The sequence below is a fragment of the Cydia pomonella genome, chromosome 3, assembly GCF_033807575.1.
Source record: "Cydia pomonella isolate Wapato2018A chromosome 3, ilCydPomo1, whole genome shotgun sequence".
In the NCBI taxonomy this organism is placed as follows: Eukaryota; Metazoa; Arthropoda; class Insecta; order Lepidoptera; family Tortricidae; genus Cydia; species Cydia pomonella.
The window spans coordinates 17,101,184-17,116,388 of record NC_084705.1 but is presented as its reverse complement, the minus strand read 5'-3'; the positions used below and the strand labels follow the sequence as shown (position 1 = coordinate 17,116,388).

At 48.1% G+C, this 15,205-nt stretch overlaps 1 protein-coding gene across 1 annotated transcript in view; it reads left to right on the top strand.

Moving 5' to 3' along the window:
- LOC133516201 (ATP-dependent RNA helicase DHX30-like) overlaps nt 1-14,593 on the top strand; it is a 45,483-nt gene extending 30,890 nt beyond the window's left edge. The window contains exons 19-22 of the mRNA XM_061848999.1: nt 4,404-4,605; nt 6,223-6,403; nt 14,049-14,119; nt 14,365-14,593. Of these exons, the coding sequence (XP_061704983.1) occupies nt 4,404-4,605; nt 6,223-6,403; nt 14,049-14,119; nt 14,365-14,575 (665 nt within the window). The 3' untranslated portion in view covers nt 14,576-14,593. The remainder of the gene's footprint in view (nt 1-4,403; nt 4,606-6,222; nt 6,404-14,048; nt 14,120-14,364) is intronic.
- The last annotated feature ends 612 nt before the right edge of the window (nt 14,594-15,205 follow it).

The following is a 15,205-nucleotide window of genomic DNA, read 5'->3' as shown; positions in this document are numbered from 1 at the left end:
TGCACAACTACATATGCATCCGTACGTGTACTTTCGTCGTACATAATATTAGGTCTACTTGGTCGGTTTACAAGTTATTTTTTTATTTAGTTTCTTGTAACAAACATGTTTTATTGGTTACTAGAAATCAAAACAAAAAAATACTTGTAAAGTAGACCTAATACTATGTAGAAAAGGTTTTAAAAGAATGAATTGAAAATTAAAAACCTAACAGTAACGTAAGTATATTTAATGCTTTCAATTTGGTATACAAGATAGTTATAGAGTAGGTGTAAGTACTTGCAACTCCTAATCTCTTTGGTATTGTTTTTCTTCTTAGCCTTGTCCATCTTTGTGCACAAAGCTGAATAAGCCTTGTCTTCTATGACTTGCATCTCAGTCTGACCTAGTACTCTTTCGTGTTCGCATAAATGACTTGCCAGGTTCTCAACTGAGTGTTCCTTCTTTGACATTAACAGCTAACTGAACTTGAATTCAAGATATTCCGGAGGTAAATGAAAATGAAAATGAAAAATGAAAAATGAAAAATGATTTATTCTCTCACAAGCATATTTAACAAAATACAGGTTGGTGTCCCTTTTTAAGTATAGATATACCTGTGTTAAGGAACACCGCTCTTCCTTAGTGATTACCTAGAAGCTAAAAGCAAAACTATGATGGCTACAAAGTATAAACTAAATAATTAATATGTAAGTAAACTATGTAATACTAAACTAAGATGCGAGTAGCAAAGTAACTAATGTAATTTTAAATCTTCAAGTATAAGAGCCACTTTTAAGTGTTTTGCGCGCATGTGTGTGTGCGTGTGTGTGTGTGTGTGTGTGTGTGTGTTTTTGTGTGTGTGTGAGTATGTGTGTGTGTGTGTTAAGGGAATGGTGCATTGATTGATTTATATTAGATTATGATTTAAGTAGATTTTCCATATCAACATAGTTTTTAGTATTTAACCAGTTTTTTATTTTAATTTTACATTCTCTGTAGGTGGAGGGATATATATATATTTCATTATTTAAAAAGTTGTACAATTTTGCTGATTGAACAATGTACTGTCTTTTAGCAAAGGCAGACTTTGTAGGTGGAATAGGGATTATGTTAGTTTTTTTCCTTCTAGAGGTATTAGAGTCAGGGTAATAAAACGTAAACTTATGTATCCGTAAGATTACATTAAGCACATATAATTTTCTTACAGATAAAAGTCCACATAGATCATATAGATCAACGGTTGGAAACCTATAAGGCTTAAAGTACATGACTTTTAGCAGTGCTCTTTGAGCTCTTTCAAGTTGTAAAAATTTTGTTTTAGTGGCTCCACCCCATACTGAAACACAGTAAGAGAGGATCGACTGAGCTAGGACAATATAAATCTGATTTAAGAGGTTTGAGGACGCAGCGTATCTTAAGAATTTAAAGGTCCAAATAAGTTTCCGAATTCGGGACATCATTAGCTCCGTATGAGAGTGCCAGGTAAGTCTCTGGTCCATCATAACTCCTAAATATTTTACGTGTTCCACTTTTTCAATAGGAGGGCAAGAGCAAATTGATGAATCTATGTCATTACAATTATGGATTCTAAGTGTGAAAAACGGGTCAAGTTGAGTTCTACAATCTTTGGTGAAACAAATGTAGTTAGTTTTTTCTCTATTTAAAGTAAGGAGGTTGGCTTGTAGCCAGCGAGCAATCTTACTAAGGCCGATTTCCGCTGATGTACGCACTTCTTCCCAATTATCTCCATAAAACACAACAGCTGTATCGTCCGCGTATGAAAAGATAGAGCCATTATCAATAGGCATGTCACAGAGCTGGTTTATGTAGATTAAAAAGAGCGTTGGGCCTAGAACACTCCCTTGCGGAACTCCGAATTTTACGTCACACTCGTCACTTATATATTTCCCGACTTTTACTTTCTGTTTTCGGTTTCGAAGGTAAGAACTCAGTAAAGAGAGCGGTATATCTCTAATTCCTATACCTTCCAGAGTGTTTATAAGAGTGGGAATAGAAACCGTATCGAAGGCCTTTTTTAAGTCGAGGAATACAGTTAAGCATTTCCGTTTCTTATCTACTTTTTGAACTATTAGAGAGGAAAGAGCTGTGACTGCATCCTCGGTGGAAAGACCTTTTCTGAATCCAAATTGGTTTGAGGATAGAATGTTGAATTTATTGAGGTAATTAGTTAATCGATTATTTATTAGTTTTTCTAATAAAAAAATCGGAGGTAAAGACTCTAGAATCTTGCATGTTAGGAGAATTTGGGGTAATTTCGTGTAAACTGAAACACAGTAAGAGAGGATCGACTGAGCTAGGACAATATAAATCTGATTTAAGAGGTTTGAGGACGCAGCGTATCTTAAGAATTTAAAGGTCCAAATAAGTTTCCGAATTCGGGACATCATTAGCTCCGTATGAGAGTGCCAGGTAAGTCTCTGGTCCATCATAACTCCTAAATATTTTACGTGTTCCACTTTTTCAATAGGAGGGCAAGAGCAAATTGATGAATCTATGTCATTACAATTATGGATTCTAAGTGTGAAAAACGGGTCAGGTTGAGTTCTACAATCTTTGGTGAAACAAATGTAGTTAGTTTTTTCTCTATTTAAAGTAAGGAGGTTGGCTTGTAGCCAGCGAGCAATCTTACTAAGGCCGATTTCCGCTGATGTACGCACTTCTTCCCAATTATCTCCATAAAACACAACAGCTGTATCGTCCGCGTATGAAAAGATAGAGCCATTATCAATAGGCATGTCACAGAGCTGGTTTATGTAGATTAAAAAGAGCGTTGGGCCTAGAACACTCCCTTGCGGAACTCCGAATTTTACGTCACACTCGTCACTTATATATTTCCCGACTTTTACTTTCTGTTTTCGGTTTCGAAGGTAAGAACTCAGTAAAGAGAGCGGTATATCTCTAATTCCTATACCTTCCAGAGTGTTTATAAGAGTGGGAATAGAAACCGTATCGAAGGCCTTTTTTAAGTCGAGGAATACAGTTAAGCATTTCCGTTTCTTATCTACTTTTTGAACTATTAGAGAGGAAAGAGCTGTGACTGCATCCTCGGTGGAAAGACCTTTTCTGAATCCAAATTGGTTTGAGGATAGAATGTTGAATTTATTGAGGTAATTAGTTAATCGATTATTTATTAGTTTTTCTAATAAAAAAATCGGAGGTAAAGACTCTAGAATCTTGCATGTTAGGAGAATTTGGGGTAATTTCGTGTAGCTCTATAACTCCGTAAGTAGTTCGCTCCAGATATTCTTTAAAATTTACGCATGAGTAATGATGTCTTGATTCGGGTCTTTCTTGTAGCTGATGAATTTCAGACAGGTCGTATGTCTTATCTACGCACATACCTCCATAGATGCGCTCTAGTTCGTCTTAGATTTCTTTGGCGGAATCAAATCGCACGAATCTTTGCGGATGGTATTTTCTTCTTACGTTCGAGATTACCTAAATAAAACATCCTGGCATCGGCATCATATCGGCATTTAAGCACTATTAAGATTCTGAACCTCCAGGTTTTGTAACATTGGTAGTCTAATTTTCCTATTTGTAGCTACCCGAGTTTAATGCTTGCTCCATTTTTACTCAGCTACCAGTTTAAAATTAATATAGAACAAATAAGCTCATATATGTACTCGTATATGTTTACGACATCTATTTATTTCTGTCTGACAGTAAGCAACAGTGCTAGGTAACAACATTATAAATAAAAACAGTCTTGACAATCGAGGTACATACAACCTTCTTAATGTTGTATTCATGCCTTAAAATTATATCCATTTGTAGTGACATCTAGTGATATAGTTTACATAATCGGAAGTCAGCTTTACGCAAAAGTAGGTTGTCTGGAATGGAATTATAGAAATCGCCACCATCTTTACTAACGTAAACTATTTTCCTAGTGTCGTCGTCGTCACCCCCCCCCCCCCCCGCCCCCCCCCCCCCCCCCCCCCCTGAGGTACATCATCTCTCGAAGGGCGTTTTGTATGGCGACCAAAGAGTCTATGGCACCCACATACCGGAAGCCACAACGTAGGAAACCCCGCAATAAAGCGATACAACGATCTAGTTATGGTGATAATTTGGGGAGATCCTTATCTATTAGTGGACCTTCCGGCTACTAAATAGTACATTACGATACAAGTGCGAAAAATAGGAAATTCGAAACGAGTGGCGATAAATTAAAACACGACCGAAGGGAGTGTTTTAAATCGACACGAGTTGCGAATTACCTATTCGCACATGTATCGTACAACGTTTTACAGTACATATGGCCCTTTAAATGTTCGACACAGTAACGTAATATGCTACTTCTCGCACTAGTGCTATAAAGTAGCCCCATATGTACTGTAAAATATTTTATGAATCACCTTACTATATCCATATGACCATATTATTATGATTTCCAGCGATCGCCAACCTGTACCTAGAGCAACTCTTGAAGAGCCCCGTAGTGCAGCCGCTGCCCGACGTCGAGGAGCTGTCGCGGTTCTCGGGGATCGACGAGCTCGCGCCCGCCGCGCTGCTGAGTGGCCCCGACGCGCTGCTGCTTGCCAGCGCCAGGCTGCGGACCAAGGGGAAGCTGAAACCTGAAGTCAGGTTGCTCACCAGGTACGCAGACTAATATTGTATACAATCGTGATATAATAGAGAGCTTGTAAATCGAGTACCGTGTTTAGGCAACGAAGTTTGCTGAGTTGCCTAAGTAAGGTACGAGATTGAAAAGCTTGATTATATCACTATTGTATACAGTACTTTCTCTACGAGTCATCTAAACTAATACTTTTTTTTACTTTAAAACCTAAATAAATTATGAAAAATTGTAAGTAACTCAGAAGATAAAACTGTGTGATAGTTTGATTAATGCGCAACTCTGTAGGTACATAAAGTTAAATGACGCTCAGTTTGGCTTTAGGCCGGGTTTGTCAACAGACTGTGCAATTTTGTGCGTTAAGCAGGCTATCCAGCACCTGTCGAAAGCGTTTAACCTGGTTGTGTGTGACATACTGTGGGACAAACTGGCACGCACGGGTCTACCAGCGGAATGTGTTCCGTTGCTAAGGTATTGGTACAGCTTCCAGGTCAATCGCGTGAGATGGGCGGGGGAAGAGTCGGACGAGTATAGACTCCAATGTAGTGTTAGGCAAGGGGGGGCTATCGTCACCTATTTTGTTTAACTTCTATGTAAATGAGTTGATCGATGGCCTTAGCGGAACGCGTATTGGTTGTCACATGGGCGATAAGTGTTTTAATAACATTAGCTACGCGGACGATATGGTGCTGTTGGGGCCATCGATCAACTCTGTGAGGCAGTTGCTGAAACTTTGTGAGGGTTACGCTGAACAGCATGGTCTCAGATATAACGCTAACAAAAGCGAGCTGGTAGTGTTCAAGGCCCGTAAATACAACGTGGAAGCTGTCCCTGAGATCATGCTGTGTGGTGTACCTCTAAAAGTAGTTGATAGGGTTAAATATCTTGGTCATATGCTCACCAGTGACCAGAGCGATGACCCGGATTTGGAAAGGGAGAGGAGAGCGATAGCTGTACGGGGCAATATGATCGCCCGCAGATTCGCCATCAGGCGAAAAAGAGTTGGATCACTGCTAAAACGTATGCGGGGCAGCAGCAACGACCTTCTGCGAGAGTTGGCGGAGCGCCTTGACCTTCCTCTAACTCGCTATTGGGTTGAAGTAGTGATTGGCAGGGCCAAATAGAGCAGATTGTTTGCCTTGCTTGCCCCTGTTAATTGAAAAAAAATATTACTATGTCGTGTTATATATTTAATTTTAATTTTTTTCTATTATTTTTTGTATTATTCAACTAACATAGTTATTAAGATCATCTCTGTAACTAACAAACTATGGATCAACTTGGTCTGAAATAAATTATTTTATTTATAATTATAAACGACGACTCCCGCCCCGCGCCCGTTTAGTCTTTGCTATGGAGCGCGGTGGCACGTGATTGCTCATTTTTTTTCTGATCGTCGACTGTAATGGTTGAATAACGGCTTCGTATACCAAATGTAATTGCGTTCTTTACATGTATGGTGGAACTCAACTATAAGATTCATTTCGATACGCTGTAGTCCATTGCAAAAAAAACTACCAATCACGTGCCGCCGCGCTCCCATAGAAAAGAGTAAACGGGCGCGGATCGGCAGTCGCATGTTTATATCTCCTTTTTTCAACCTTTGAAATATTGCAATCTTTGTTTTTAATTTCTAGCAAAGGCGACCGCGCTCACATCGGCGGCGAAAGCGTCAACCACGACGCAAAGAGGGAACGCGGCGCTCTCATCGCGTACTTCGGCGGCTTCCACTCACTCGAGCGCCGCGCACTCGTCGTGCACAAGACTTCCCGCGTCAGCCCGCAGGCGGTGCTCGCGCTGTGCCAGGGAGACATATCTGTAGTACGTACACATACGGGTCGCGTACTGCGGAGGCTTCCACTCGCTCGAGCGCCGCGCACTCGTCGTGCACAAGACTTCCCGCGTCAGCCCGCAGGCGGTGCTCGCGCTGTGCCAGGGAGACATATCTGTAGTACGTACACATACGGGTCGCGTACTGCGGAGGCTTCCACTCGCTCGAGCGCCGCGCACTCGTCGTGCACAAGACTTCCCGCGTCAGCCCGCAGGCGGTGCTCGCGCTGTGCCAGGGAGACATATCTGTAGTACGTACACATACGGGTCGCGTACTGCGGAGGCTTCCACTCGCTCGAGCGCCGCGCACTCGTCGTGCACAAGACTTCCCGCGTCAGCCCGCAGGCGGTGCTCGCGCTGTGCCAGGGAGACATATCTGTAGTACGTACACATACGGGTCGCGTACTGCGGAGGCTTCCACTCGCTCGAGCGCCGCGCACTCGTCGTGCACAAGACTTCCCGCGTCAGCCCGCAGGCGGTGCTCGCGCTGTGCCAGGGAGACATATCTGTAGTACGTACACATACGGGTCGCGTACTGCGGAGGCTTCCACTCGCTCGAGCGCCGCGCACTCGTCGTGCACAAGACTTCCCGCGTCAGCCCGCAGGCGGTGCTCGCGCTGTGCCAGGGAGACATATCTGTAGTACGTACACATACGGGTCGCGTACTGCGGAGGCTTCCACTCGCTCGAGCGCCGCGCACTCGTCGTGCACAAGACTTCCCGCGTCAGCCCGCAGGCGGTGCTCGCGCTGTGCCAGGGAGACATATCTGTAGTACGTACACATACGGGTCGCGTACTGCGGAGGCTTCCACTCGCTCGAGCGCCGCGCACTCGTCGTGCACAAGACTTCCCGCGTCAGCCCGCAGGCGGTGCTCGCGCTGTGCCAGGGAGACATATCTGTAGTACGTACACATACGGGTCGCGTACTGCGGAGGCTTCCACTCGCTCGAGCGCCGCGCACTCGTCGTGCACAAGACTTCCCGCGTCAGCCCGCAGGCGGTGCTCGCGCTGTGCCAGGGAGACATATCTGTAGTACGTACACATACGGGTCGCGTACTGCGGAGGCTTCCACTCGCTCGAGCGCCGCGCACTCGTCGTGCACAAGACTTCCCGCGTCAGCCCGCAGGCGGTGCTCGCGCTGTGCCAGGGAGACATATCTGTAGTACGTACACATACGGGTCGCGTACTGCGGAGGCTTCCACTCGCTCGAGCGCCGCGCACTCGTCGTGCACAAGACTTCCCGCGTCAGCCCGCAGGCGGTGCTCGCGCTGTGCCAGGGAGACATATCTGTAGTACGTACACATACGGGTCGCGTACTGCGGAGGCTTCCACTCGCTCGAGCGCCGCGCACTCGTCGTGCACAAGACTTCCCGCGTCAGCCCGCAGGCGGTGCTCGCGCTGTGCCAGGGAGACATATCTGTAGTACGTACACATACGGGTCGCGTACTGCGGAGGCTTCCACTCGCTCGAGCGCCGCGCACTCGTCGTGCACAAGACTTCCCGCGTCAGCCCGCAGGCGGTGCTCGCGCTGTGCCAGGGAGACATATCTGTAGTACGTACACATACGGGTCGCGTACTGCGGAGGCTTCCACTCGCTCGAGCGCCGCGCACTCGTCGTGCACAAGACTTCCCGCGTCAGCCCGCAGGCGGTGCTCGCGCTGTGCCAGGGAGACATATCTGTAGTACGTACACATACGGGTCGCGTACTGCGGAGGCTTCCACTCGCTCGAGCGCCGCGCACTCGTCGTGCACAAGACTTCCCGCGTCAGCCCGCAGGCGGTGCTCGCGCTGTGCCAGGGAGACATATCTGTAGTACGTACACATACGGGTCGCGTACTGCGGAGGCTTCCACTCGCTCGAGCGCCGCGCACTCGTCGTGCACAAGACTTCCCGCGTCAGCCCGCAGGCGGTGCTCGCGCTGTGCCAGGGAGACATATCTGTAGTACGTACACATACGGGTCGCGTACTGCGGAGGCTTCCACTCGCTCGAGCGCCGCGCACTCGTCGTGCACAAGACTTCCCGCGTCAGCCCGCAGGCGGTGCTCGCGCTGTGCCAGGGAGACATATCTGTAGTACGTACACATACGGGTCGCGTACTGCGGAGGCTTCCACTCGCTCGAGCGCCGCGCACTCGTCGTGCACAAGACTTCCCGCGTCAGCCCGCAGGCGGTGCTCGCGCTGTGCCAGGGAGACATATCTGTAGTACGTACACATACGGGTCGCGTACTGCGGAGGCTTCCACTCGCTCGAGCGCCGCGCACTCGTCGTGCACAAGACTTCCCGCGTCAGCCCGCAGGCGGTGCTCGCGCTGTGCCAGGGAGACATATCTGTAGTACGTACACATACGGGTCGCGTACTGCGGAGGCTTCCACTCGCTCGAGCGCCGCGCACTCGTCGTGCACAAGACTTCCCGCGTCAGCCCGCAGGCGGTGCTCGCGCTGTGCCAGGGAGACATATCTGTAGTACGTACACATACGGGTCGCGTACTGCGGAGGCTTCCACTCGCTCGAGCGCCGCGCACTCGTCGTGCACAAGACTTCCCGCGTCAGCCCGCAGGCGGTGCTCGCGCTGTGCCAGGGAGACATATCTGTAGTACGTACACATACGGGTCGCGTACTGCGGAGGCTTCCACTCGCTCGAGCGCCGCGCACTCGTCGTGCACAAGACTTCCCGCGTCAGCCCGCAGGCGGTGCTCGCGCTGTGCCAGGGAGACATATCTGTAGTACGTACACATACGGGTCGCGTACTGCGGAGGCTTCCACTCGCTCGAGCGCCGCGCACTCGTCGTGCACAAGACTTCCCGCGTCAGCCCGCAGGCGGTGCTCGCGCTGTGCCAGGGAGACATATCTGTAGTACGTACACATACGGGTCGCGTACTGCGGAGGCTTCCACTCGCTCGAGCGCCGCGCACTCGTCGTGCACAAGACTTCCCGCGTCAGCCCGCAGGCGGTGCTCGCGCTGTGCCAGGGAGACATATCTGTAGTACGTACACATACGGGTCGCGTACTGCGGAGGCTTCCACTCGCTCGAGCGCCGCGCACTCGTCGTGCACAAGACTTCCCGCGTCAGCCCGCAGGCGGTGCTCGCGCTGTGCCAGGGAGACATATCTGTAGTACGTACACATACGGGTCGCGTACTGCGGAGGCTTCCACTCGCTCGAGCGCCGCGCACTCGTCGTGCACAAGACTTCCCGCGTCAGCCCGCAGGCGGTGCTCGCGCTGTGCCAGGGAGACATATCTGTAGTACGTACACATACGGGTCGCGTACTGCGGAGGCTTCCACTCGCTCGAGCGCCGCGCACTCGTCGTGCACAAGACTTCCCGCGTCAGCCCGCAGGCGGTGCTCGCGCTGTGCCAGGGAGACATATCTGTAGTACGTACACATACGGGTCGCGTACTGCGGAGGCTTCCACTCGCTCGAGCGCCGCGCACTCGTCGTGCACAAGACTTCCCGCGTCAGCCCGCAGGCGGTGCTCGCGCTGTGCCAGGGAGACATATCTGTAGTACGTACACATACGGGTCGCGTACTGCGGAGGCTTCCACTCGCTCGAGCGCCGCGCACTCGTCGTGCACAAGACTTCCCGCGTCAGCCCGCAGGCGGTGCTCGCGCTGTGCCAGGGAGACATATCTGTAGTACGTACACATACGGGTCGCGTACTGCGGAGGCTTCCACTCGCTCGAGCGCCGCGCACTCGTCGTGCACAAGACTTCCCGCGTCAGCCCGCAGGCGGTGCTCGCGCTGTGCCAGGGAGACATATCTGTAGTACGTACACATACGGGTCGCGTACTGCGGAGGCTTCCACTCGCTCGAGCGCCGCGCACTCGTCGTGCACAAGACTTCCCGCGTCAGCCCGCAGGCGGTACTCGCGCTGTGCCAGGGAGACATATCTGTAGTACGTACACATACGGGTCGCGTACTGCGGAGGCTTCCACTCGCTCGAGCGCCGCGCACTCGTCGTGCACAAGACTTCCCGCGTCAGCCCGCAGGCGGTGCTCGCGCTGTGCCAGGGAGACATATCTGTAGTACGTACACATACGGGTCGCGTACTGCGGAGGCTTCCACTCGCTCGAGCGCCGCGCACTCGTGCACAAGACTTCCCGCGTCAGCCCGCAGGCGGTGCTCGCGCTGTGCCAGGGAGACATATCTGTAGTACGTACACATACGGGTCGCGTACTGCGGAGGCTTCCACTCGCTCGAGCGCCGCGCACTCGTCGTGCACAAGACTTCCCGCGTCAGCCCGCAGGCGGTGCTCGCGCTGTGCCAGGGAGACATATCTGTAGTACGTACACATACGGGTCGCGTACTGCGGAGGCTTCCACTCGCTCGAGCGCCGCGCACTCGTCGTGCACAAGACTTCCCGCGTCAGCCCGCAGGCGGTGCTCGCGCTGTGCCAGGGAGACATATCTGTAGTACGTACACATACGGGTCGCGTACTGCGGAGGCTTCCACTCGCTCGAGCGCCGCGCACTCGTCGTGCATAAGACTTCCCGCGTCAGCCCGCAGGCGGTGCTCGCGCTGTGCCAGGGAGACATATCTGTAGTACGTATACATACGGGTCGCGTACTGCGGAGGCTTCCACTCGCTCGAGCGCCGCGCACTCGTCGTGCACAAGACTTCCCGCGTCAGCCCGCAGGCGGTGCTCGCGCTGTGCCAGGGAGACATATCTGTGGTACGTACACATACGGGTCGCGTACTGCGGAGGCTTCCACTCGCTCGAGCGCCGCGCACTCGTCGTGCACAAGACTTCCCGCGCCAGCCCGCAGGCGGTGCTCGCGCTGTGCCAGGGAGACATATCTGTAGTACGTATACATACGGGTCGCGTACTGCGGAGGCTTCCACTCGCTCGAGCGCCGCGCACTCGTCGTGCACAAGACTTCCCGCGTCAGCCCGCAGGCGGTGCTCGCGCTGTGCCAGGGAGACATATCTGTAGTACGTATACATACGGGTCGCGTACTGCGGAGGCTTCCACTCGCTCGAGCGCCGCGCACTCGTCGTGCACAAGACTTCCCGCGTCAGCCCGCAGGCGGTGCTCGCGCTGTGCCAGGGAGACAATTTTTTTTGCAGGTGGTGACACGCGCCGTTTTTTTTTTTTATAAAAACATACAAACAGATAACATGTCAAGAAAAATAAAATTTACATAGTCAGTCAATTAATTACAATATTTAGCATATATAAAATGTCAAGGAAGATCAAATTTACAAATTCAGCCAATTAATTACAATAATTCAAATTCAAAAAGTGTCTAGCAATATTACATAGGTACGCTAAACTATTGGCAAACATGTCGGCATCTGCGTACTGAGCGAGCATTGAATGCAGGCTCGATAGAGCGCGTGAGGTAGGAGCGTGCCTCGCGTAGCATGTGCGAGCAGAAGGCCGCTGCAACAGGCATGGCCGGCGGCGTGGTGTTACTGCCCCGTCCACATCCTGGGGTATCCTCTTAGGAACTATCAATCCCATCTTCTCCAACACCTCGGGACTGTCGACTCGATGGTGAACGATCGAGAGATAGTGAACTAGGAGTAAGAACTTCCTCCTTAGTTCAAGTGTCTCCAGCCCGACCATCCCCGAGACAAAGATGGAGGGATAGAGATACGGATAGTACCCATAGGCTTTTTTATATAACCAACGAGCAAATTTGCGCTGTATTCTCTTCAACATTAGAGAGTACTTGTCCTCATAAGGATCCCAAACAATGGCACCATACTCTAATTTACTGCGCACATATGCGTTATATAAAACTTTAGCCACTCCAACATGAAACTCCGCATAACAAACCCTAATGTTTTACTCGCCTGCTTACTAATATTAATGACATGTGTGTGAAAGTCAAATCTATCAACAAGAACTAAGCCCAAGTCGCGGATTTCACTAACTCTTTCCAAGGTGGCATCGGCTAAACTATATTGAGTTAGGAGTGGCGAACGTTTGCGTGAGAAAGTTATCACCTTACACTTGTTCACATTAAAAGGTAGCCGATTTAACACACTCCACTCAGCTGCAGCATCAATATCAGCCTGCAATCTCGCACTGTCAGCCATACTACTGATACCTAGGAACAGCTTAAGGTCATCAGCAAAAAGAAGGCATTTAGCGCTGCGAGTTACATTAGGCAAATCATTAATCATAAGGAGAAACAGCGTAGGCCCTAGAGTACTGCCCTGACTTACTCCAGACCGGGTGTAGTAATCGCTTGATTCAAAACCGCTCACCCTGACATACTGTTGCCGGTTGGACATGTAACTAGCGAAAAAATTTAAAAGTATTGGCGTAAACCCAGTTAGTGCTAGTTTCCCCAACAGAATGTCGTTGTCGACCAGGTCGAAGGCCTTCCTGAAATCGAAGTACGCAGCATCAACCTGGCGTCCCTCATCCATCTCTTTACAGACATAGTCAGCCAGAGCCACGAGATTAGTTGTTGTAGACCGGGACTTACGGAAGCCGTGCTGGCTAGGGTGCAGACGATCAGTCACCTGACGACTTATGTGGCGATTAAGTATCGTTTCGAAGACTTTCCCGAACACTGGTAGAACTGCTATAGGTATATTAGAGGTAACTTCAGTGTCCGGTCCTCCCTTAGGAACTGGCGTAACTCTTGTAGTTTTCCAACAATTTGGATAGATGGACTGATTTAACGAAAGGTTGTACAAGTGCAACCAAGGAGCTTTTAAGGCAGAGGCACAATCTTTAGCCAAAAATACAGGGATACCATCTGGCCCTCCAGATGAGCGAGGTTTAAGGCTCTTAATAGCCATCATGAAGTCAGTCTCACAAACGAAGGGAATTGAGATCGACCTTGAGTCGCTTGAGGAATAAGTTTTAGTTAACAATAGACAAAGGATAAGCCGTTAGGGGCCAGCTAGAAATCTAACGACTATAACTGCTTTAATTTAACATATCTATTATATAATACATGTATATTTGTGCAGTAGACGTCCTATTAAGTTTGAATAATCATTAAAAGCCCTGCCTCTTCGGAGTCTCTACTACGTACGGACTTTAAGCACTGCTAGGTGAGAAGGAGAGATATTATATTTCATCAAATTTGGCCAAAATTGAGAATTTATTGATATTGCAAATGGTTTTTCATACACGAGGTCCTAGCTTTCTTAACTTCTCCGCCACGTGAAATAGTTGGTTTGCAGAGTAAACAAACTGCGTAGCTATTTAGCATCTTCTATATGCACCTTAAAATAAGTCTAAAGTGGAGATCTTTTAGTTGCCCTTTTTTCAGAATTTATATATGACACAGTAGGTAAAAATCCACAAGTAACCACTATCACACAATACATTTATTGTTTATAGCAAAGGATGCGCGTGCACGTGTACTATTTAACGAAGTTACTTCGTAATGACATGATGAAACTCGTTTCGAACCTAGTAGAAATGTGACGCGCATCTGAAAACTCACAATTTAAGTTCCGCGGGCCAAATATTCGGCGGTCACATACCGAATATTAGGCCGAATATCCGGTATCCGGCCAAACCACTATCCGTTGCATCTCTATGACCTCAGTAAATTTAAAAAAGGTTTCAAACGACTACTTACTTACCCACAGTTTAATCGTGTAGGTAGTGAAATGCATCAAATCAAGTGCATAATTTGTATGTAGCCTACCCATTTTTATTGCAGAGTGACACATACGACGACACTACAGTACTGAGACTCACCCGACACAAACTCGACGTACATGTACCCACTAGGTAAGTTTTCAAACTTAAGATTACATTCAATATTTTATTTTGGCCATACTGAGTTTTTTGGAATTTCATTTATATGAGTACGTAAGATCACACATCTAATGTGTATGATATATTTAATTTTTAATAATTCACTGCTTACACACTTGTCTGCTTGCCAATAACCAATTTTCTCAGTCTTGAGACATCTCTGCTTTAAAACTAGGTTTTTAAAGTAAAGGTTTAGTATAACATAAATAACATTGCAGCCAAGTCGAGCACATATTGAAAGCGAGAGAGATGCTATCCAGAACTATTGATTATTACATCGAACGCGATTCACACGCCATCTCTTATGAGGAGAACACAACCGTATCCAGGTTCAAAGTGAGGCTAGTCAAAGCTATCGGCAGGATACTGGTGGAAGCACACAAGCAATTTGAAGATAAACGTACTGGAATTACGGAAGAATTTAGATAAATAAATATATTTGTTATCTATTCGCATTTTTATTCGACAACCCCAGCTGTGTGGCAACACACTTCGCGTGCGAGAAGCATTACCCTCTTTCTAACGTAAATGAGATTGACTAACACTGACAGGTGGTACTCCGTTGACAGATTCGGATTCCAAAAAATAGTGTCATTCTCATGTACGGTTGCACAGCAAAAGCGCTTTCAGGAAACCGATACTTGGCACGAAAGTAAAAAGCGCCGCGTTAAAACCCGACGGTGCTATTTTACCGTTTCTAATATTGTGTTCATATGGACACTTAAAAATCATTGCGGTATGCCCGGATACTAAACTATGAATTTAAATAGAATAAGCTTCTAAGGCCCAGACTTTGCCACTGAAATTTGAACCTATAGTGCAGGGAATAGAGTTGTGTTTGTTTTGTTTAAAAATTAAATGAAACAAAACAAATGCGACTGTTCCAATTGAATATGATTTAAATTTCATCGAACTTAATAATAACTACGTAGTTGTGATTGCTAATACCAATTTATATTGCCAGAAGGCGAAAAAGTAAAATGAAATCATGTTAGGTACATCCCCTTGTGAACAACTATATACTATATATCGAAGAAGGGCGTGCAGAGTAGGGTTTTT